Source organism: Dromiciops gliroides, chromosome 2 (assembly GCF_019393635.1).
Source record: "Dromiciops gliroides isolate mDroGli1 chromosome 2, mDroGli1.pri, whole genome shotgun sequence".
Lineage (NCBI taxonomy): Eukaryota > Metazoa > Chordata > Mammalia > Microbiotheria > Microbiotheriidae > Dromiciops > Dromiciops gliroides.
In genome coordinates this window covers 378,925,502-378,948,453 of record NC_057862.1, presented here as the reverse complement: position 1 = coordinate 378,948,453, position 22,952 = coordinate 378,925,502, and the positions used below count along the sequence as shown (strand labels likewise).

Below are 22,952 nucleotides of genomic sequence, written 5' to 3'. Positions count from 1 at the left end.
AGTTTGGAAGGAAATGATCTCTAAAGTCTTTCCTGGCTCTAAGAATCCTATGATCCCCATGATCCTAAGCTATGAAGAGGAGAGATGTGGAAACATGGACAAAAAATTGTAAGAAGGTATTTTAAGATTAAAGTTAAGAGGAGTAAGGAAGAAATGGTTGAAAAGATGAAAGAGTGAATCTAGAGGAAAGGGGAAAAAAGATCAAGGAAATAAATAGAGGTTGGAAAGAAGAGCCTAGTGAACAAAATATGTATATAAGTGGTGAGCTGAAAGTTTGAATAGGAAAGGGAGGTCAGCAGAGGATGTGTGTGTGTGTGTGTGTGTGTGTGTGTGAGAGAGAGAGAGAGAGAGAGAGAGAGAGAGAGAGAGAGAGAGAGAGAGAGAGAGAGAGAGAGAGAGAATGATGAGAATGGAACCCTACTGGAATGCCAAAGTGATGAAGAGAATTAAAGGATTGAGATGTGTAATTCAACTTCCAGCAGTTCAGAGGAGTGCTAGGTTAAAAGATGGAGCAGCCAAAGGTTTCTCAGAGGAGGCTCTTAGAGTGGGGAAGGGTTAAGGGGAAGTCAGGAGAGGGGCAGACAGACCTGCTTATGTCTGCCTCACACCCTTTTCAGGAATTTCACACCCAGAGCAGAAACTGACAAATGCTGAGCTCTGAGCAGCCCAGGAGCAGGCATCCAACATTAAAAAGCTCTTGGAAAGCCTGAAGGGAGGGATGACAGGGACATTGCTGAGAGCCCAGAGAGGAGAAGGGCTTCTTGGCCAGACTCAGTATGCTCTAACCTACAGAGGCTTAAAAATTCGGGGGGAGATGGGGAAGGGATGGAGGTGGGAGACATGCTGAAGGTAGATTTAAAGTTCATACTGAGGTATTTGCAGCTTATAGGACCCAAGGCTGATAAAGAGAACTAAATGTTGAAGAGGAGAGAGGTAGGTCAAAGGAAGGGTTTATCCCACGAACTTGAGGGGGGAGGAAACTCTAGACATCCAAAGAGAATGGGGGAGGGTGTACCTGAAGAAAGACAAAGTTATGTCCTAGCTACATAGAGGGATAGGGGGACACCCTCTCCTTGTGGTTGGCAGAAGAGGGAGGGGGAGAGACCACAGCTGAGACTGCCAGTATTATCCTAGGGTGGGGCGAATGAAGAGAGGTGAAAGCAAAAGATGACTGGACCTTGAGGGGACAAGAGGAAAGGATGGTTTCTGGGTGTGGGGATGAAGGGGAGAAGCAGTGCAATATTGGGGCTAATAGAGGAAGGGGAAGATGTTGGGGGAGGGGGTACAGATCGGAGGAGGGAGGGGCAATGTGTAGTCCTAGGAGTTAGAGGAGGGAGGGGGTAGAGAAGCTCCGGGTGAATCCGGGGCAATGCTGGGGTGAAGAGCAGGATTAGATTGGGGTGCACGGATCTCAGGGAATCACACAATTCAGGGCTCAAGCGATAGGTGGTCACTGCGGCGAGCCCGGAAGGTGATTGGGGAGGGGGGGTGTCACTGGAAGAGGGGAGAAGCAGAGTGGGTCCCAGACTGAGCCTTGGTGGGGGCGGCGGGGCTGGGGAGGCGGTGCGGGGGGGCGGTCCAGGGCCGATCGGGAGGCGGAGCCCCGGAGCTGGGGGCTGTTAGAAAGCGACTCATTCGGCTCCTTCCCTTCCAGCGTCCTTGTTCTCCTCCAGTCTCGTCTCCACCACCAGCGCCCCCCGTACCCGCCTCTTGGTGCGCCCTCCCGGGCTGCAGCTCCGCGGCCCCCTCAGGCATGGCCGACCCGAGCAGCCCCGGGCTCGGGCTCCGGTGGCGGCTGCGGCTCCGGCTCCGCCTAGGCTCAAGCTCTGGCCGCCCGTATCTGCTGCCGCCGCCTCCCTCCGCTCCCGCCCCGCTGCTCCCTCTCCTCTTGCTGCTGGCCAGCGGGCCCGGCTCCTCTGCCTCCCGGGAACCCGACAGCTCATGCCGGCTGAAGACGGTCACCGTGTCCACGCTGCCAGTGCTGCGGGAGAGCGACATTAGCTGGAGCGGCGGCCGGGCCGGGGCCGGAGCAGGAGCTGCCACCGCTGCTGCCGCCGCCGCTGCAGCCGCCGCCGCGGCCGGCTCTCTGGGCTCAGGAGGCTCGGGCTCTGGCGGCCCGGGTAGCCCCGCAGAGTCCCGGCTCCTGCTCTTTGTGCGCAACGAGCTGCCCGGGCGCATCGCAGTGCTGGACGACCTGGACAACACGGAGCTCCCGTTCTTCACCCTGGGTAAGAGGCGGTACCCGGGGGCCGGGGAGGCATAGAACAGTGGGACCCAGAGGAGGGAGTCCGGAGCTCGTCTGTATCCCTCTCACTCCCTGGACTGTCTCTCTGGGATGTGTCTCCAATGGACATCATATCCCGGAGCTTAGACAGACCTCAGGGCCCTAACCATCCGCTCGCGAACGAACCCCTAATTATCCCGCGTGCATCCCTGGATTGGGGCCCGAAGAGTTAGCCCCGGGCCCCAGGGGGCGTGGGGAGCGAGGTCCTTGCACTGGACCTGGAGACTGTCCTGAATGAGACTAGAGACATAGAGGGAGAAGAGTTGGGTGGCGGGGGGGAGGGCGGTGATCAGAAGTAGATGGGAGGAAGGGGCACCCCTCCACCACCATCAACTCTGTCAGGGGACCAGCGCACAGGTGGTTCGAGTGTGCTCCGGAAGTGGGAGCAGCTGGCAGCAAGGTGCCAGGGAAGGAGATGGGGGAATAACAGCTTGGGGATTTGGGATTTTGTTCTCTTTGGGGATTGGGATGAGATTTTGTGGGATCCAGATTTCCTACCCAGGGTGCCGCAATGCTTGGGATCAATGCTGGGACAACTGGCTTTGGAGCAGTGGAGATGTGAAGAGAGCAGAGTGGTTCTCAGGGTAGACTCCCGGGCAGAGAGGGCAAGGAAAGAAGGCTCTCCCCCTAACTTCCCCCCTCCGGGGCGCTGTCGTGCTGAAAGAAGAGTTTAGGACACGCATGCACTAGTTAACTATGTGTGCTGAGGGAAATAGTGGAAATTGGGAAAGAAGGTACAACCCCTGTACTGGAGTTCCTGACCTCTACCCCTCACCCTCTACTCCTTTTCAGTAACGGAACCTTCTGTCCAGGGATTTGGCAGACCGGGCAGATCCTTAATGAAAAATGTTGTTGCCTACATTATTGTCTTGTTACTATCTGAATATGCCCAGTGTAAGGATGACCCTGTTGTCCCTGAGGGTTTTTCCTGGAAATCGCATGGGGAAAAGGTGGAACATTAGTGTGAGGTCTGTCTCCATGTCGGCGCTGACACTGCGGTAAGCACAGTCTGGTCAGGACCCCCTATTTCTTGTCTGCTTAGACGTTTTCTCCTGCTCCTTTCCTGGGGCACAGCTTCCTGGCTTAGCACTTGATTTTCTGCAAATAATAACTTGCAGGACTGAAAGAATACAGTGAAGGCAAAACTTAATCAGAAAGTTCCGGGGCAGCCTGACGCCTGCTCTGTTTGGCCAACTCCCCAAGGAGCTTTCCCTTCAGGGCTATCAGAAGAGTGGCTGGTTTTCCTCCTTTGTAATTGATAGCTTAATTATCTAGAGCATTAAAAAAAAAAATTCCCCTCAGTCTTTCTAGCTTCTCCCCATCCCTATCTCTCCACCCATTTGGACTCAAGGGATAGATTTGTTAATAGAGTCTGTCCAACTAGACACAAGCTCAGCATTCTGCTATTTATTGAAGGAACCCCCTCTTCCCTTGGTCTATCCCAAATTCTCCTCAGCCCTCCCAGCTAAGGATGGAAGCCCTCAGGGATTCTGTTATGGTTGCAGATGGGGGCTTTTGGCCTGTATTCCCTTCTAGGAAATATCTGTCAAAGGATAGAGGGACACTTCCCATTCTGTCATCACTCAACTCTTGCTAACTTGAGAAAGAGAACTTGGAGAGATGTAGTTGAGGGGACTGAGGAAAACTGGGTTTAAAGTAAGAACATAAGAGTTCGAATCAGAGCTCCTCTTACTACCTATGACCTTGGGCAAGTAATTTCAACTTTCTGGACCTCATTTTGCTCCTCTGTAAAATGAAATGGATGGACCACAAAATTTCCAACTCTAAAATGCTATGACCTAAAGATGCTAAAGAACAGGAGCGAAATGCCTGCATATAAATTGAATTCATCCTTCTCTTCTTCCCAAAGCCTTGGACTTCCTCCTCTATGGGTCCTGTTTTCTTTCCTCTCTTTGCCCTCAAGCATACAGTAACTAGAGTGCTCCTGGCCTCCCCGGGAGGAGGATATGGGGGTAAATGTGGCAAGAACATCATTAAGGTTTCTTCTGGAGCACTTCCCAGGGCAGTTTATCTTACCTCTGTGGAAAAGAATATTCCTTCCCCTATTGTGTCCATGCTGCTCTACAAGGATAACACAGTTTTGAAGGAGAGACTTTGTGCCCCCTTTAAACTGGAATCTTAGAGTCCAGTTTTAGCTCTATGCCACAAATAGCACAGGAAATCTTGGACTCCCAGCTTAACCTGCTGGTTCCAGCCTTGGAGCTCAGCTCCATCCTGGGTTCTCCTTGGGCTCACTACTGCCCTGCTTCCTCTTCATCTATCTCTTGGCTCCTTATGAGGCAAGCCCTAGGTCACCCAGGTGAGGGACTCCAAGACTCCTGGAATGCCAAACTTCTCCCCCAGCATTCCACCTTTAATAGAGCAGGCTTATTGCCCAACCACACCAAAGTCTTTTGAGTCCTTAAGGATAGGGCCCAACAGATTGAGAGATCCAAATGTAGAATTATAAGAGCGGGTGTAAAGGACAAGGAATTAAGAACCTCAGAACCTTGGCAGGGATGGGGGGGGGGAGAGGAGAAATCTTCTGTTTGGCTGTTTGGGAAGCTATCCTAGACCAGACTGCACTAGGGTTCTCTCTTGTGTTTCAACACATGGTCAGGATTTTCTCAGAAAAGCCTTGCTCCAGTCACTGAGAAGATGAAATTATGGGATGGAAACAACAGGAATCAGAAATATACCATAGAAAGCTGAAAATTCTGGATTCTCTCAACTATTTGCTATGGGCAGTTGTATTTCTAGAATCCTTCTCCTGTCTTCCTCCAAGAAGATCTATTCTCACTAGGAGCCTTTATCAATGTTTTGTGATTAAAGAGTACCAGGAATTATGGAAGCTATGGAGTATACTTACATTCTTTGAGGTTACCTACCCCCTCCCTCCAACCACCTTGTGGATGATTTTCTCCTTCATCCTACTGTGATCTGTTCCTGGAGATTTGCCTGCTTCTGGGGTATGCCCTCCCCATCTCTCTTTTCTGCCCTGTGCCAGGGACCTGTGGTGGTGCTGCTTCCCGCTGGGGAATTTGGCGAGCATCGGCAGCAAGCAGATGGCTGGGGATGGATGGCAGGAGCTATGCAGAGAAACGGAGGCTTTTTATTTGTATTGGTCTGAGACTGTTTGCGGGTAAACACTGGGTGCACATTGAGCTTTGTGGAGAGCCCTACAACTGACTAGAAAGGCAAGATTTGGTATTCCTGCCATCCCCTCTTCCTTATGCCTCAAGGTCTCAGAGACACTTGTCTCCACCTACCTAACCATTTGATCAGTTTCCTGCCTCTGGAGAATTCCCATGCCATATGTTTCTCCAGTAGGAGTGGACAGTTCCCTTCTCTCTTGCTTCTGACCAGAGAGAAGATCTGGAGCATATGAGTGCCTCAATCTATTGAAGTCTGTGGCCATTGTTCAAGGAGAGATGCCAATGAAATATAACAAGCCACTGATGGTTGTCTGGGGCCACTGGGAGATGGTGGTGCCTGATGAGGCTATACTTAGGTCCTTAGGGGAAGTTTGCTCTGTTTTTTCATTCTACTTACTCAGTATCCCACAATTCAACTGGCTCCCTAGGTATTAAAAGTCCTCTTGGCGATAAGGTGAATTTTTAAAAGGAGAGGATAACCCCCCCCCCATCACCACCACCAAACACACACACACACACACACACACACACACACACACAGTATGGCTGTTTGTGATCTACCAAAGTTTTCTCTTTGCACAGTTGTTTGTTTGTTTTGTTGGTGGGGCAATGAGGGTTAAGTGACTTGCCAGGGTAACACAACTAGTTAGTGTCAAGTGTCTGAGTCTGGATTTGAACTCAGGTCCTCCTGAATCCAGGGTCGATTCTTTATCCACTGTGCCACCTAGCTGCCCTCTGCACAATTGGTTTCTTCTGTAAAGTGGACTCTGAAATCCTCCCTTCATTTTTTTTTTCTCAAGTTGTTCTCCCTCCCTTTCACCTTCTGCTTGGTGTCCTGAACAATTTACTCTGCTCTTGACTGGTATGGAGGTTAATTACAAGTGCTGTTTCTGCATTTCCCCTGACTTCATCTCTTCCTTGCAGGCAAGAGCTTACCTGGATAAATAAATGGGCATTTCTTTCCTGAACGGAAATGATAAAAAATCAGAAAAGACTGAAGGGTCCTAAAAATTTTGTTTCCTGGTACAGAAGGCCTAAATGCAGAGAAAATCTACTTCCAAAACACTGAAATTTCATTAAGATAATAACAAAGCAAAGATTTTTTGAGCATCTTTTGAAAGATTGATACTTTGGGGGATATAATCCTGAATAAGACATTATCTTTGATATTATGGAATACACCATACAGTTAGGGAGATAGGGGTTAAAAGTTAAATAACTAAAGAAGGGAAGAGGTAATCTATCTAGGATCCTTTCACTTCTTCACGTTTGTGCATGTATGCCTGTTTAATTTTAAGACAATTTAAGAGATGCCAGTCACAAAGCTGCATACGATTAAGGGACGGAAGAGCAAGCCAAATGTCATTAGTGGAAAAATCATTGGACTGAAGTGGTCTGGGAAAGTTTTATTGGAGTAAGATTGGCTGGGCCTTGAAACAGGATTTAGATAGTTGATGGTTTGGAGTGCAGCAGAGAAATTGAAGTTACCTATCTGGAAACTAAATAGGGGTCAAGAGGAAGGCAAGTGAAACAATGTTATTTGGGAATTGCAAAAATGTAGCCTTAAAATTAATGTCAGTCTTAGAGAAAGTCGCATATCTCTGTGCCTCAGTTTCCTTATTTGTATAAAGAAGGGGCTCAGCTACATGATGATACTGCTATTGTTATATTTCTGTTTAACTCTGGAAGATAGGTAATACAAGAGATGGTACTTCTATTTATTGTATGAGGGAGATAAATTGGGACTTGCTCATGGCCACACTATAATAGGTACAGGGGTCTGGATTTGAACCCAGATCATTTCTAAGTTCCCTTTCAACCCTGACATTCTACACAATTATAAGGACAAATGCTATCAGTTATATGATGGTCATTCCATTCTTTTTCAATTATCACCCTTTTTTGTTACTTGGATAACTGGGGAACAAGTGCCCAAACAGAAAAGAGTTTGGCCAGAAAAGGTAGCTAGTTCAGGTCTCCTCAACGCAATCTTTTCCTGTCTCCTCCACTCCCTCTCTTCCTCCCCATCACTCTTTTCCCTCCTCTTTTCTCTCCCCCCACCCCACCCCAGCAGCACCTCTCCATGGACATCTCAGATCTTAGTTGGGATTTAGTTTTGATTCTAACATGTACACCTAAATGTGTCTTTCCCATAGTACTTAATAGCAGTCAGGGGAGGGGATGTTCAGTTGTTTACCACTAGCTTTGATTCAGAAAAAAAGGGAAAAGAGAATTTAATAACCTTACTTTGTCTTAACATCTCTTGGTAATTTCCTTTGTCATGTAAAGCATGTAACTGAGGGGGTGTACAGTGTCTTTTGCAGGGAGGCGTTGGGGGAGAAAGAGAATTTGGGCACATGCAAGTACAAACTGTCTCATCTCAGGGTTTTTAGCTTTAGCGCAGGGCTTCTTTGGAATTGGGGCCTTAAAGGTCCACAGAGGACTGCAGGTAGGAAAATAACCCCTTCAGATGAACAAAGAAAATGGCTTAGATTTCAGATTTCAGGATATAAAGCTGGAACAACATTAGATATAATCTAATCCATCCCTTTCGTATTACAAATAAGGAAACTGAGGCCCAGAGAGATGTCATTTTTACAAAATTATACAGGTAGTAAGTAACAGAGTCAGGATTCAAATTCAGGTACTCAAAATGCAGTATTTTTTTTTTTAACCTAAGCTAAAATCGCCTCCCTCTGGGCAGACTCCAATTCAGGTGACATACCTTCTTTTACCAGTGAAGGTCAAGACCTTCTCTGCAACTTAAGAGTTTTAGAGAGTTGCTTAGAGCATTGAGAGGTAAATGACTTGCCTAGAGTCACAAAGCCAATGACAGAATCCATTTTTGGACCCATGTCTTCCTGGCTTCAAACTCTTCTCTGTATACACTCTGATTCTCCATAGTCACAGAATAAGGCATATATCAGTATACATTTGGAAGGCTATAGTGTATTTTTTTTCTTCTCTGTCTCACTATATTGTCAATTACATTTTCCTTTTCAATGTTATATGAGCATTTCATAATGGCTGGCAGCATCCTGGGGTATCTCTAGCAATAGACTGGTGCTGTCAGGTAGCATAGCAGTCTCATTCCAATCCTTCCTGGCCCCCAATTCTCTCTTAAAATTCCCACTTTGCTCATTCAAATCTGATTACTGCATCTTTTTTGAGAGTCTCTCCTCCCCAGAAGTAGCCGTGTTCCTAGTAGTTTTTTTTCCCCCAATGATTTAGAAGCAACATAAATGTATTTTTTTTTTGAAAATGTAGATAAAGGAGGGACTGATGTGGACAGTGGTAAAGCAGAGCATTTTTTTTTCATTGTTTAGAGGTAAGAGGGTGGGAAGAGGTGGGCTCAGTCAGCTGAGGTGCCAGAGCTAAACATAACCCTGGATTTCTAGAGCCACAGAAGCAAAAAGAAAACTACCGTCGTGAGCCGTGGCATGGCTGAGAGCCTGACCATTTGTACCGGCTCTGAGTACTGAATTGGCCCTGTGGGAGGCAGCTCATTCTGTGTATCTTAATCAGTGTGCGCCGAGTCCAGGAGTTAGCTTACTCTGATCAGGCGAGCTTTTCCTGTTCCACAGAGGCGCCTGCCCCTCAGCACCCCCTTTGTTATAAACCCACTTAGACCTGGCTGCCTTCAGAAAGACCAGAGCTGGGGAGAGGGGTGGCAGATGAGGAAATCAGGGGAAAATGCAAGCCTTGGGATAAATCTAACAGAAAACATCACCGTGACAGGTGACTTTAATGATGTGTTAGAAAGAACTGAGTATATCTCAGACTCTGGACCCAGTCTGACAATTACAACCCCCTTTTCTTCTTCCTTCCTCTTCCCACCCTCTTCTCTAACCATATCAGGGTAAAAGAGAGGAGAGGGGAGAAAGAGAGAGTCCTCTGGGGAAATAGAGTGTTATCCTTGCAGGAATATTAGCTTATTAAAACACTTATGAATTTTGGGGGTGACTTCTTGTCTTTGGTGAGGGGAGGGAAGACATTCCCTCTCACCATATTAATCAGCAGATCTTTGGAGAGAAAAGGGAAAGGAGTTTCTTTTCCTAAGGAAGAGAAAACCCAATGAAAAAGGGTATTTTCACAGATCCTACAGCCAGAGAGCACAGAGCCTTCTTTAAATAGCAGTTGCTTTTCCAAGTACCTATACTGACCAGCTAGTGGCAACAGAAGATTAACTATAGCAGGGAAAGGGAAGCAACTCCTTTTTTAACTGAATTTCCAGGCATTATTTCAAGAGGATGCCCAGAAAGGAAGGTGACCTGTTCTGCTTGTTTCCTACTCATTTCTTACATGCTTTATTTTTCCCCTACCCTCCCCATCCTCTTTTCTGGAAAGCAGAATCTGCTCAAGTGCCACAGAATTCAAGATTCAGACAGTTCAAGGAGTATACTATAGCAGAGCACTGAATATGGAATAGACAACCTAGGATTCAATGCTGATGATTACTTGCTCAAGGACACATGAGTAACTTTCTCTCTCTAGGTCTCAGTTTCCCCATTTGTAAAATGAGAGAGTTGTCCTAGAGGATCTCTAAAGGTCTTTCTGGCTCTAGATCCTATGAATTCGATGTATATGTGTATCTTAATAATGACTATGATTTATATTTTTCTTCTACCGTGTCTCACTGTTAATGACCCCATTTGGCAGTTTTTTGACAGAGACATTGGAGTGGTTTGCCATTTCCATCTCCAGCTCATTTTACAGTTGAGGAAACCGAGGCAAATAGGGTTAAATGACTTGTCCAGGGTCTCACAAATGTCTGAGGCCAGATTCAAACTACCAAAAATGAGTCTTCCTGACTCCAGGCTCACCACTCTATCTACTGTGCCACCTAGCTTCATTAGGATTTATATAGATCTTTACATATAGTATGTGATTTAAGCTTATAATGAACCTGTGAAATAAGTGCTATTAGCACCCTCATTTTTTATGGAGAAACTGAGGCTGAGAGAAGTTAAATGACTTGCCCAAGGGTGACCTAGCTTATTAGTATGTGAGAACTTAGAATAGTTCCTTCTCTCTCATTTACAACCCACCACAACCTCAATAATAACATCCAATCTCCACTAATGTGACCCATTTAATACTGACTTTTCATTGCAGTTACTGTTGTGACCTGTTATATCTTAGTCTCTGCGTGTGTTATTGCCATCAAATCATATGCCGTGAACATGAAGTAGATGGAATGTTGTACTTGTCAGGAAGCTCTGGGTTCCAGTGCTGCCTCAGGTACTAGATACATGACCATTGATGAATCATTTCATTTTTATAAGCCTCTGTATTCCCATCTGCATAATAGGAATAACAACACCTGTAATTATCTGCCTTGTAAGCTTAAATGGGATAATATATGTTAAATGTTTCTGAAATTTTAATGTACTATATAAATGTCAGCTGCTATTATTACAAGTCAAAAGGAAACCAATTATATAAGGCAAATATAAGTCCTGGACTCAATCCAACAACCTTCTAAAGGGGGATTCAAAGTATTTTTGAACAGACTCAAAGCAAAAAAAAAGAACCCCTGAATTGTGTCATTTTCATTTATACCTTTTGTTTTTATATTATTTTCATTTCCAAATATATCCCTTTTCTCTCCCTTCTCTATCCACTAATTTATCCTTTGTAACTAAGAATAATAATATATTAAAAAAAACAGAGAGGAGAGCAGTTAATTTTAACAAAACTAATCAAGACATCACTTGTTCCTGACAATATATAAAATATATCATACCCATATTTCCCCACTTTTAGAAAGACAGGAGGGAGCTCCATTTTCCCAAGTCTTCTCCAGAGTAGAACTTGGTCATGGCTATAATGTTTTGTTTTCTTGTAACTCTTGCATGTTAAAGAGGGGCAGGGAGGGGGGAAAAAGCTTGGGTCTATTGGCTAGAAAACCCTTAGCTCTGTTAACTAGCTATGTGACTTTGGCCAAGTCACTGCCCCATTGTGGGTCTAATCTTCTGCATCAATAAAACAAAATTGGACTAGAAGATCTCAAAGTATTCTTGGGTTAGCTGTGCAATTCAAAGAAAGTCTGTATAGTATTTATAGTGAAAAGAAGGTTGGGTCTGAAGAAGGGAGGCTCGATTTGAGTTCTCAATTCTCTCAATTCATAAGGAGGAGCCTTACTATCTGGGGCACTTAGTCTCATTCACATTTCCTCCTTGTGCCTTAAATCTTTAAAATGCTTATCCTTCCTACCTGACAGAATGTCTGTGGGGGTAAAAGAAAATCTGGGAATGCTCTAGAAGCAGTAGTTATAATTCCAAGGCTTTGGCTTTGCAGATAGACCATAACTCCCACTGTTGTGGTCTTCTTTTTATTAAACAAGGGAAGGGGGATCAAAGTTAGGGTAATACCTATGTAAGGATGTCAATGGATGAATTTGGGTTTAAGTGGGATTTCAAGGATGGCTAGGACCATAGATTTAAGTCCTGAAGGATCCTTGGATGACATCAAGTTCCCTTACTTAGTTTTACATGTGAGGAGACTGAGTCCCAAAGATGTTAAATGACTTTTTCAAGAGAGCTTATTCAATGACTCATACAGAGAGCAAATGCAGGAGCCAGTATTAAATCTCAGGTTTCCAATACTAAATTTTGCATTCTTCTCTGGTAGGGATCATAGTGCAATCGATTTCATCAATTTAAAGGCCATTTTATCTACCTACTTATTGTTAGAGATGAGGTAATTGAGGTCATGTCAGATGGCAGCTAGTTGGTGCATTGGATATACTACTGGGCCTGGAATTGGGAAGACCTGAGTTCAAATTTGGGCTTCATATTTTTACTAGCTGTGTGACACTAGGCAAGTTACTTTACCCCTTTTGCCTCAGTTTCCTCATCTGTAAAATGAGCTGGAGAAGGAAATGACAAACCACTCCATTATTTTTACCAAGAAAACCACAAATGGGGTCAGAAAGAGCCAGACATGAGTCAACAACAACAACAAAAGATTAAAGTGACTTGAAGGTTATACAGGTAGATAATAATAGAGGGAGGATTTGAACTAAGGTCCTCTGACTCCCAAGCCACTGATTTTTCTATGATACCAAAGAAGAAATATCATGACAAAACATTGGGAATGAACATAACGTGGTTGTAGGATGTTGATTAAACCTGATGAGCAAAATTTGTGTTCAAGAAAAAGGGAGAAGTGTTACAGATGGGAAATGTAGGGCAAAATCAAATATTGAACAACTTTGAAAGAAGGATAAATAGCATTTCTTTAGCATTTTATGGTTATAAAAAATATATTGCTTCATTTGAGATAGGCAATCTGAGCATTATACAAATTTTCCTATGAGAAAACTAAGTGCACATAAAGTGGAAAGGGAACAAATACTTATTAAACACCTACTGTTGCCAGGAGCTCATGTTTCTGGGTTGTCAAAAGTAAGGCTTTCTTTCCTATTGAATGCAGACATGTTTACTCTGGGTGTCACAGGAAGGAGTGAGCCATTCAAGATCTCTGAACAAATGATGCATCGAATGTGCTCTTTAAGGAATATTAGTCTGGCCAAATGTGTAGGGGAAGAAGGAGAGACTGGACTTAAAGAGACCAAGGAGGAGAGACTATTGCAATAATAACAACCCATTTGTGGGGGAGGGAGTTCAGGATGCCCTTTCAAATCTTCAAGCATTAGAGAAATATGAGTTGTTTGCTATTGTCATTATTATTATTACTGGCAGAAGGTCATGGAGACTTGGATATTCACAGTTTGTTATCCTTTTAGTACCCTTCTTCCAAGTGTTCTTCTGGCATGTAAATATGTACAAAGTGCAGAAACACTTGGTTTGCATTCTATTCCCCTCCCCACTCTCATTTAGCAAGGAGACAGATTTTGTAGGAACCTTCTGAGAAGGGGATCCAAAGGCAGCATACCTGATTATGTAGCTGTTTCCTTGTCAGAATTAGGAGGTAGTGGGAGGTGGAGGGGTGGGGTTGTTGTGTGGAGGGAAAGAAAGGGGTTGGGGGAGGTGTTGTGGGGTGGTACAAACTGGAAAAAGCCAGAGCCACTTAGTTACAGGCCAGCCTGGTCAGAGCTGTGTCCTGTGTCTCTGCTCTGATCAAAATAACAATCAGCCTATAGATATATACACCCCAGTTGCCCCCTTCCATCCTCTCAGCATTGATGGAGCTCAGTTCCTCTGTGACTTACAGTTCCTTCTATGGTCCTTGGTGTTAAGTTCATGGAAGTGAGACTTTGAAAATCCACTTAGGAAGCTTTCATCCTGAAGTTTCCTTCCCTTTTTCTTTGCCTTCCCTTATCCCCTTGTGCTTCACATTGGTGGATTGGCCTCATAGGAACCTATTGCAGGGCAGTAGGAAGAATTTAGAACTAAAAGGTAGGAGATTCTATCCCCTTCTTGCATTATATTTTAATCCAATGTTGTACCCCACATTGTGTTTGTTATTCTAATCCTCATAGGGAGACAATGTGGTATAGTAGAAAGAGTATAGACTTGGGATAAGAAGTCCAGAGTTTAAATACCAGCTCTAGCACTGACTAGCTTTATATCCCGATGGGCTGCCATGTTCCCTGTCTGAGACTCAAGTGCATAGGATCACGTGATAGTTGATTCAAAGGTAGAAGGGAACTTCAAGTACATCTAGTCCAAACCCCTCATGTTAGAGATGAGGATGTGGAGGTCCAGGTAACTGTAGTGACTTGTTCAGTTTTACACAAGAAGGTAAGACTAGGGATTGCTTTTGAACTTGGGCCTTCTGACTCCGGAATTGGTGCTCTTTCCACTCTACCTTATTGTTTCACTCACCAGTACTTGGATCTAGAGCAGAGGTGTCAAACATGAGCTAGGGTACTGAGGCATGAAGTAGATTAAAATGTAATTGGGAAATATTTAACAAGATAAAAAGAAATACAATAAAACATAGTTAATATGAATATGTGGTTTCCTAAGTCAATAATACACTGTGCAAGGATCCTTAAGTATGACTAAGGCAACCCCCATCCCCTTTCCTATTTGAGTTTGATACCACAGGTATAGAGAATGCTTGTCCTTCTTCCTCCTTGTTGCCCCCTTGAGGACAACATGAGTTAGTATATCAGATTTTCTAACCTAAGTACTAGAGAGCCTGAAAAGAGTTCTTTCTTTTTCCTGTGACTCAGTTTCTCTCACATTCGGGAAACGGGATATTGGCATTCTCTGAAGTGAATTGAAGATCAGAGGGAGGAAAATCTGAAAAGTCCTAGAATGGCAGAGCTGGAAGGGTGAGGTGGGGTATTTGATAAATCCATTTTGATTGATTCATCTTATTCCAACATTTGTTTTACATATGACAGAGTTAAGATGCCTTAGACCAGTGGCCTCTAAGCTTTAAAATTCATCACGTCAGTAACTTTATTTTTGAGCACACAATATTAATATGTGAATACTTATTTACAAATTATATATATAATACTGTACTAATATTTAGGTAACTTATAAAACTTATGCAAAAATATAAATTAATAAAAGGATAAACTAAAGGTGAACTAATATTTGCTTTTAGAGTTAGTAAGAGAACACTGGAGTTTGACTGTGAAAGTGGAATGATTACACTTGTGCTTTATGAAAAAAATTGCCTGGAAGCTATGTGGTGGAGGGGTTGGAGAGGGCAGGAGGCAGAAAGACTAATTAGGAAGCTATGGCAGTTGTCCAGGAAGAAAGTGATAAGGCTGTGAACTAGGATGGTGGTTGGGTGGGGAGAGCCAAAGGGAGCCACATGAGAAATGTAGTGGAAGGAGAATAGACAAAATTTGGCAACTGACTAGATAAGTGGAGAGGCAGAGAGTGAAGAATCAATGATGAAATAAGGTTGTGAACCTCAGTAACTAGAGGGAGAGTGGTTTCCTCTACAGAAGATGGGCAGTTGATTTTTTTTGGGGGGTGGGGTGGTAGTGTAGATGATGTAATGAGATCTTTGATGAAGATGAAAACCTGTCCATGCAAGCTCATCCTATGAAACTCACTTTTCCCCACTAAAACAAATTAACAAAAAAACATTGTGGAAGGGGACCAGAGGGAGGGAGATGGGCAGTAGGGCTCTTACACACAAGCCACAACGTCCGAGTACAAAGCCAGCTGCCTCCTACAAAGGCAAGGTGATCTAGGGGCAGAGTGTGAAAGACAGAATCCATCTTCTCATCCTACAATGGGATGATCACACACCCCTTAGGATCATGCCACATACTCTTGGGGATGCACACTCACATTCCCTTTGGAGACTCAGAGGAGAGAAATGACTCTCCCAAAGCCACACAGGCAATTAATAGCAGAGCAAGCCTCAGAATCCAGTTCTTTTGATTCCTGGCCCAATGTTCTTTCCATTATAGCAGACTGGTTCATTTTTTTTCCTTAGAGAGGATAAGAAGGCTGGAATTGAGCATTGATTCCCTGCTGTTTCTGAGGGGGTGGGAGGAGTATCTGGGGTTGCTTGAGGTCGGTCTGCACAGAGAAGCTCTTAGATAGTGAGTCTGAAGCAGGTGGAGGGTGAGAATCCCTTGCTCCCTTCTCCTCAAGCCTGACAAAGCCCTGCTCTCATGCAGCCGTCTAAGTCACGAGTGGCTTTGCAAGCAGCCAAAAAGGGAAAGAAATTTTCCATTAAGTAACATCAGCAGTAAAGAGATTTCCAGTCACCTGGTAATAGCTGAATTTAGGGGAATCATTTCCTATATTGGTCGAGGTGGGGACACAGTAATGAGAGGGGGAGGAAGGAACAAATTGTTCACAGACAACAGAGCTGTGAATTGGCTCTGTGTGTGGGGGGAGGGGGGGAGGTGATACATGTCAGGTATAGCAATCAGACTGATTATTTAACCACCAGCAGAATTTACCCATAGAATCATAGTAGAAGTGCTGGAAGGGACATTAGAACAAAGCATGTTAGGATCTATAATATCAGAACTGGAAGGACAAAGACTCTTTTAACACTGAATGTTAGTGATGGAAAGGCTGTTTGGAGATAATATACAGACAGGAAAACTGAGGCCTTAGAGGGATGACATTATAGAATTGGATGTCATTGCCTTAAAGTATTCTCTTGTACAGGCTGTATGCTTATTCCAGTCTTGTTTCCTTGTTCCAAACAATACCTGGAGCTCCTTCTAGAAAACTGTCTTCTTCTCAAAATTTCTGGGGGTAGATTTCTTGAAAATCATGAGTTTGTGTCACCTGTGATGCATGGTCAACTGGAGTAAAAACAGCAACAACAAAATCAACGTGGACATTATCATCATAATCAACAGCAACGATAAGGTGAAGCCTTGGGAAGGAGACTGGTCTCTTTATGTATGGAGTAAAACTGTAAAAGAAGCCTCAGAAAGGATCCTAAAATGGTGTGAGCAATGGTAGCCCAGGAATGAGGAGTTTGGGAAAAGGACTATGTATTGGTGAAAAATGCATTGGACTTAGAGTTAAGAGACCTGAATTTGGATCACAGTTCTGACATTCATCTGTGCCACCAGAGGCAATTCATGTAACCCCCCCTGACCTGATCTTCCTTTTATACTGCCTCTGCCTGATCTCCTAAATTAAACAATGAGTACTTAAATAGTTTTGTTCCCTCCTCATCACAGCAAGTTTTCAGGTGGCTCAAGGTTTGGAAGCCTACTTACCAGAGTAATAACTAGGGTGGGGTGATCAGAACTTTGTCCCAGGTTTTAGACATCTGAGTGATACACTGTCTCCCTGCTATAGTCCTCTGGCCTTTTTTCTTGTGATCCTCCTTCCCATTAGTTCCACATGGCCAAATGCCCTGAGTCCCTCTCCTAAATTTACTTACTCCCCATATACTCTCTACGGTCTACTGTCTTCCTCTACTGACTCTTCCCCTGGGAACTTCGGCCAGACTGCTTCCTTCCCCAACACAACTGTGCCCAACCAGTGTGTACTGTCCTTCGTGTTCCACAGTGTGCTGCCAGGTCTGGGAACTGGGGGATTGTTCAGATCTGTTGCACAGGCTTGAGAATTCTAGGCCTTCCTGCTCACCCTCAGAATGGTCCTGTGTTGTTCCCTCCCTAGCAAATGTGCCCCAGGGCCTCCACTGACAGTGACCATCTTAGGGGCTCATTTGTTCCAGGATTTCTTTTCCTCACGTAGCTTTTTGAGATAACATCCTAGGGCTCTGGGTCTCTCCCACTCTGCTCCCCTTTAAATGAATGCATCCTTTGAGCTAGCATTTCTCTTTTCCATTCTGCCCAGTACTACTTACTATCTCGTGGCTGCGGCTAGGGTTATGGTAGTGACGTGAGTTGCACGTTAGGTCACATTTCCCTCCCATCCCGAAGGTGAGACAAGGGAGATATGATACAATTTTCTTCCAGAATGAATGATTAGAGAAAATCCAGAAAGCCACATGAAAGATTATACCTATAATATCTAGGAGTCTCTTCCCCTCCCCCTCTCCCCCACTTTACAATGTGTGAAACTTTGGATGAGTCACTGGACCTCTCTTGGCCTCAGTTTCTCCATCAGTTAATAGGAACAACTTGGATGGAATGGTCTGTCAAGGTCTCTTCCAGCTTTGTGTTTTCTGATTCTCTGTGGGAAGTGGAATGTGTAGAGATGGAGGGAGGCCCTCCTGCACTGAGCTGCCTAAGGCCGAGGCTGACTCCCTCCCTTCTCTTTCCCCTCCCCCTTCCCTCCTCCCCAGGGCTGAGAAGATCAATCCACTGACTCTGAACCCAGGTGCAACTCAGAGTTTTCCAGACCAGCCACACTCATTTGTTAGGGAACCTACTTCAATTACTTTCTCCCCTGTCTTCCCCTAGGGAGGGAAATACTGACAGCTAAGAGTAACCAATTACCTGCCTGCCAATAGCTGAGCTGCTATGGTGGTGTTTTTTTCCTCCTTTTTTTTTTTTAACCTGTTCATTCCTATTTTTATTCTTATTCTCTGCTGAGCCAGACTGACCTCTGTCGGGCTTTTTCCCATCATCACAGGGTTGCCACTTCAAAGAAGCAGCAGTCTGGTGTAAGAAGCAGACCAGAAAATAAGACAGAGTCCAGAAAAAAAAAAAAAGGATGGCCTTGGTCAAGTCCTTTTCCCTTTCTGGGCCTCAGTTTCCCCATCTCTAACAGGGCAAGTTGTTTGTAAAGCTAACTTCAGGTTGAGGCTCCAAAGTGTGGAGATTTGAAAATCTGTCTCTGTTTCTCCCTCTCCCTCTTCCTCTCCCTCCCTCTCTCTCTCTCTCTCTCTCTCTCTCTCTCTCTCTCTCTCTCTCTCTCTCTCTCTCTCTCTCTCTCTGTGTCTGTCTCTCTTTCTGTCTTTCTGTCTGTCTCTGTCTGTCTGTCTGCCTGTCTCTGCCTCTGTCTGTCTCTGTCTCTAAAAATGTGCATACACACATATGTGTATTTGATAGAGGAACTAAAAGAAGAAACAGAACCCTTTGACAATGGAAAGAAAGGTGGGAAGGGGGTCAGTCAATTATAAAAGTGAATTGGGGGTGGTTGTTTCTTTTGTTCTCATATGATTTGACATGATTGATAAAGCAATTCTCCCCAAAGATATCTTTCAGCAAATGAGACAGAATGTCATTGTGCTGGGAAGAATCTCCTGAAATCTAGGTTGGATTTGTATTTTGCAGTTTTTATTGTGTTTAAGAGCCTTTTAGCATGGAATAGTGGAAAGAGAGCTAGTCTCTGAGACAGGAAGAGCCAGGTTCAAGTTCTGCCACCAGACATAGACTACATGACCCTGGGCTTGTAATTTAGCTACTCAGAGGTATTTGGCAGCTCTCTGATGCAAGTCTCTATTGGGAAAAAGTAGCTCTTCACTGGGAGGAAGGACCCAGTCGATCTTCTCCCCTTCCTTATCCTGGCCCGTCCCCAAATAAGAATCCCTATTTTAGACTGTTGAGTTTAAAGAAAATTGAGAATGTGAAAATTTGGAGCATAAAAAGGTATAGCTAGGAAGGAGCTTAAAGAACACCTAGTCTTCCTCTCTTACTTTGCACATGAAAGGACTGAGTCTGAGAAAAGTCACCCAGGCCTCCTGCTGCCAGGAGGTTCTTTGAGTTAGGACAGAGGGCTGGAAAGGACACCAGACCAATAATCAAAAGAACTGGATTCTGGTATCACTTCTGTCACTAACTTGTTCTGGGCTTTTAATTTCTTAGGGCCTAAGGTTCCTCAGCTTATTCCCAGGGAAAGGGCAGTGGATTTGGAGTAAAAAAAAACTGCCTTGGAATTTTACTTCTTCCTACGTGATCTACAACTACCTGTTGGGCAAGAACTCAGTTTCCTTCTCTGTAAAATTAGAGGATGGGGGTGGACTAGACTAGTGGTGTCAAACTCAAATATAAAGGAGAGAGGGTAATTGAACCTTACATTAGAATCTATGCAGAAGGCATAATTGACTTAGAAAACCATATAATAGCATTATATTTGTTTTATTATATTTTCATTTATTTCCACTTTATTTATTTTACTTTATTTTGTTAAATATTATCCAATTCTTTTAAATCTGGCTCCAGTGATTGAAATCTCTGGATTTGAAATCTTGGGTTCTAAATCAATGATCCTGCCAGATTACTCCAAATCTTTTATTTACATCCTTTAGTGATAACATCTTTTTCACCACTTATTTCACAAATAAGCCTGTGGGCATACAGGGCAGCTATTTTCCCTTTTTATAGGTGGGGAGTCTGAACCTCAGGAAGGTGAATTTTTCCCTCAAGGTAACCCAGCCAATTCCTGTAACACAGTCTTGACTAGAGCCCTAGGCTCTTATCCCTAGTCCATGCTTTAAAACTAAAACTATTTTATATCAGAGAGGGGGAGAAATCAGTAAGGGATGACTTGTTTTCCAGAAAGAGATCTTGAATCACTCATCTTTTAGGCAAATCAGAGCTTTCACCGAGACCAATCAGCTGGGTCCCTTTTGTAGTCAGAGTCCCTCCCTGCACTACTTTGTCTACCTCCAATTCTCTAGCTTCCATACCTGTTGGTGGGAGTTGGAGAGTAGGGAGTATATCTAAGCAATTTGCCAAGTGTCCTAGTGGTTTATGAGGTGCAGAGTATAATTCAAAACTCCTTTTTTAAGGACGTCTCGCCTTATAAAGTTTCCATCAGTGGGAACAATTGGAAATTTGTTTTGACTAAATGGGTGCTATTTTAAAAATATCTCATTGGTACCTTCCTCCTTTCCTTTTTGTAGTATTCAGGGACACTACTGATTGCTAAGTCCATGAGTCCATCAGTGGGTAAAGGGATTCTATAAGGAAAAAAAAAGGAGGGGAATAAGGAGGAAGACAGTGTAAAGGCTGTAGAGGAACCATAGACTCCATTAATTAGGGGCTAGGGGATCACCAAATGAAAAACAAAAATCCATCCTTCTATGTAGGGTCATTTTCCTTGACCATCATTCTCTAGAAAATGTCTTTAGGCCTCTATTGAGGCCTAGAAGAATCCATGTTCCTAACCTCCTTCTGCCTTTACCAATTACTGTATTTGTCTGGTTATATGAAATCCTTCATGTTTAGAGGGAAGAAATGTTGTCAGACTCTCCTGATCCATACAAACTAACAGCAGTTGTATGCTGCTGGGGGTGGGGGTTAAGTGTGGAAAATAAAAGGGAGGGAGAGGGAGGGGAACACCAGATATTGGGGTTGCTACTTTAAACCTAGAGGTCACCTACTTAGAAGAAAAAAATGTCTTTTTTTTTTTTTAATTCTCACTAGGACTTGGAGTATTTCTAAATCTTAGCAGTTGGAAAGAACATCAGAGGCCAGATAGTTAGTCCAACCCCTCTCACTCCCAAACACACACACACACTCTCCATACTTCAATAACTGACCAAAATTTCTTGGCTGATCTCCAGCTTATAAATGTCTTGAACAGAGTTTTGGAAATGACAGTTGATTTTATAATTTGAGGCGTTTGTCAATAAACTAGCATAATTAGCATAGTTTAGCGGTGTACTCTGTGTGTGTGTGTGTGTGTGTGTGTGTGTGTGTGTGTGTGTGTGTAAAGGGGGGAGGGGAAGATAATGGAGACATACAAGACATAGTCCCTGGGTTCAGGTGTCTTAATCTCTAAATGAATGAAGACTACTTGCAGTCTGTCATTAAATTCAAACTTGTCAGACTGACTATAAGTACTAGAGAAATTCACAATTCCTAACTCTAATTTACTTTCTAACACCCTACTCTTCAATTGAACTTTATAACGAATAGGCTCTCAAGTTATATTTTCCTGCCACTTGTGTAGTCTCTAAAGGTAGAATGGGAACAATACTGGACAAAAAGTGTGGAGAGTTGAGTGCTGATCCTGCTATTGCCAGTAGCTTGGGGCAAGGGAGAGTGATCTTACTCTCTTTGGCTCTCTCAATGTATGTCTCTGTCTATCTCTGTCTCCCCCTCAGAGGCAGGTGCTGAGGTAGATAGGGATCTTGGCCTGGAGTTAGTAAGACCTGAATTCAAATCTAGGCTTGAGACACTTAGACAAATCACTTGACCTCTTTTGGCCTCAGTTTCCTAATCTGCAAAGTGGAAATAATAATAATAATAATAACAGTACCTACCTCTTACAGCTCTTGTGAGGATCCAACAAGATAATATCCACAAGGTACCTAGCACAGAACTTGGCACATAGTCATTATATAAACGTTGTTATTATTGTTGTTGTTGTTGTTATTATTGTTATTATCTGACAGTTTTCTTCTCAGTAAAATGGGGTTAAAAAAAGTTTTAACCTCGATAATTATATTGGAAGGGCAATGGCAACATCTGATGATTCTCTGCTGGCTCTTGCTTAGGCTGGTCTAATTGCTAGGCCACAAAAGATGTTACTGCGATAATTTAGATAAATCAGGACCTTGTGACTGTTAGCTCAAGTGTTATCTATCTGGGCTACACAATACTTTAACTCAGTTAAAATGCATGTATCTTCAGTCCATAGATTCTTTTTTTTTTTTTAAAGTGAGGCAATTGGGGTTAAGTGACTTGCCCAAGGTCACACAGCTAGTAAGTGTTAAGTGTCTGAGGCCGGATTTGAACTCAGGTACTCCTGACTCCAGGGCCGGTGCTCTATCCACTGCACCACCTAGCTGCCTCAGTCCATAGATTCTTAACCTTTTTTGGGTCAGACACCTTTGGCAGTCTTGGGAAGCCTATGGGATCCCTACATATTGTAACTTACATTCATAGAAGGAAATGGTAAGTTTAACTTAGAATATAGTGAGAATAATGATTTGATTTTTCTCCCATTCAAGTTCATGGACCCCTTGAAATCTCTCCATGGACCCTTTGAGAGATGGTGGACCCATCTTAAGGAGCCTTAATGAAAAGATTTGTAAGGAATGATAAGGATTGCAGACACTTGGAGTCACTGGGTCTTCTGCAGGTGCCTACTAAGCCCCCTTCCCTAAGGGCTGGCTCTGTCTGGGACAGCGCAGAGCAGAGAGCATGTAGCTGCTGGCTTTCATTCTGGGAGACAGGTGCAGATGGAGCTGTCTGATAGGAATACACCTGACAGGAATGCATGGGGCCTGGGCTT

The 22,952-nt window shown here is 43.9% G+C and overlaps 1 protein-coding gene across 3 annotated transcripts in view; it reads left to right on the top strand.

Moving 5' to 3' along the window:
- Positions 1–683: 683 nt before the first annotated feature.
- The window catches only part of ASTN2 (astrotactin 2), a 1,144,107-nt gene continuing 1,121,838 nt past the window's right edge, over positions 684–22,952 (top strand). Inside the window, exons 1-2 of one of the 3 annotated variants that reach the window (XM_043982377.1) lie at positions 684–933; positions 1,655–2,228. In XM_043982377.1, coding sequence (XP_043838312.1) covers positions 916–933; positions 1,655–2,228 — 592 coding nt within the window. In that variant the 5' untranslated portion in view covers positions 684–915. Of the gene's footprint in view, positions 934–1,391; positions 1,472–1,654; positions 2,229–22,952 lie in introns of those variants that run through there. The other 2 variants (XM_043982376.1, XM_043982378.1) reach the window with 2 other exon arrangements.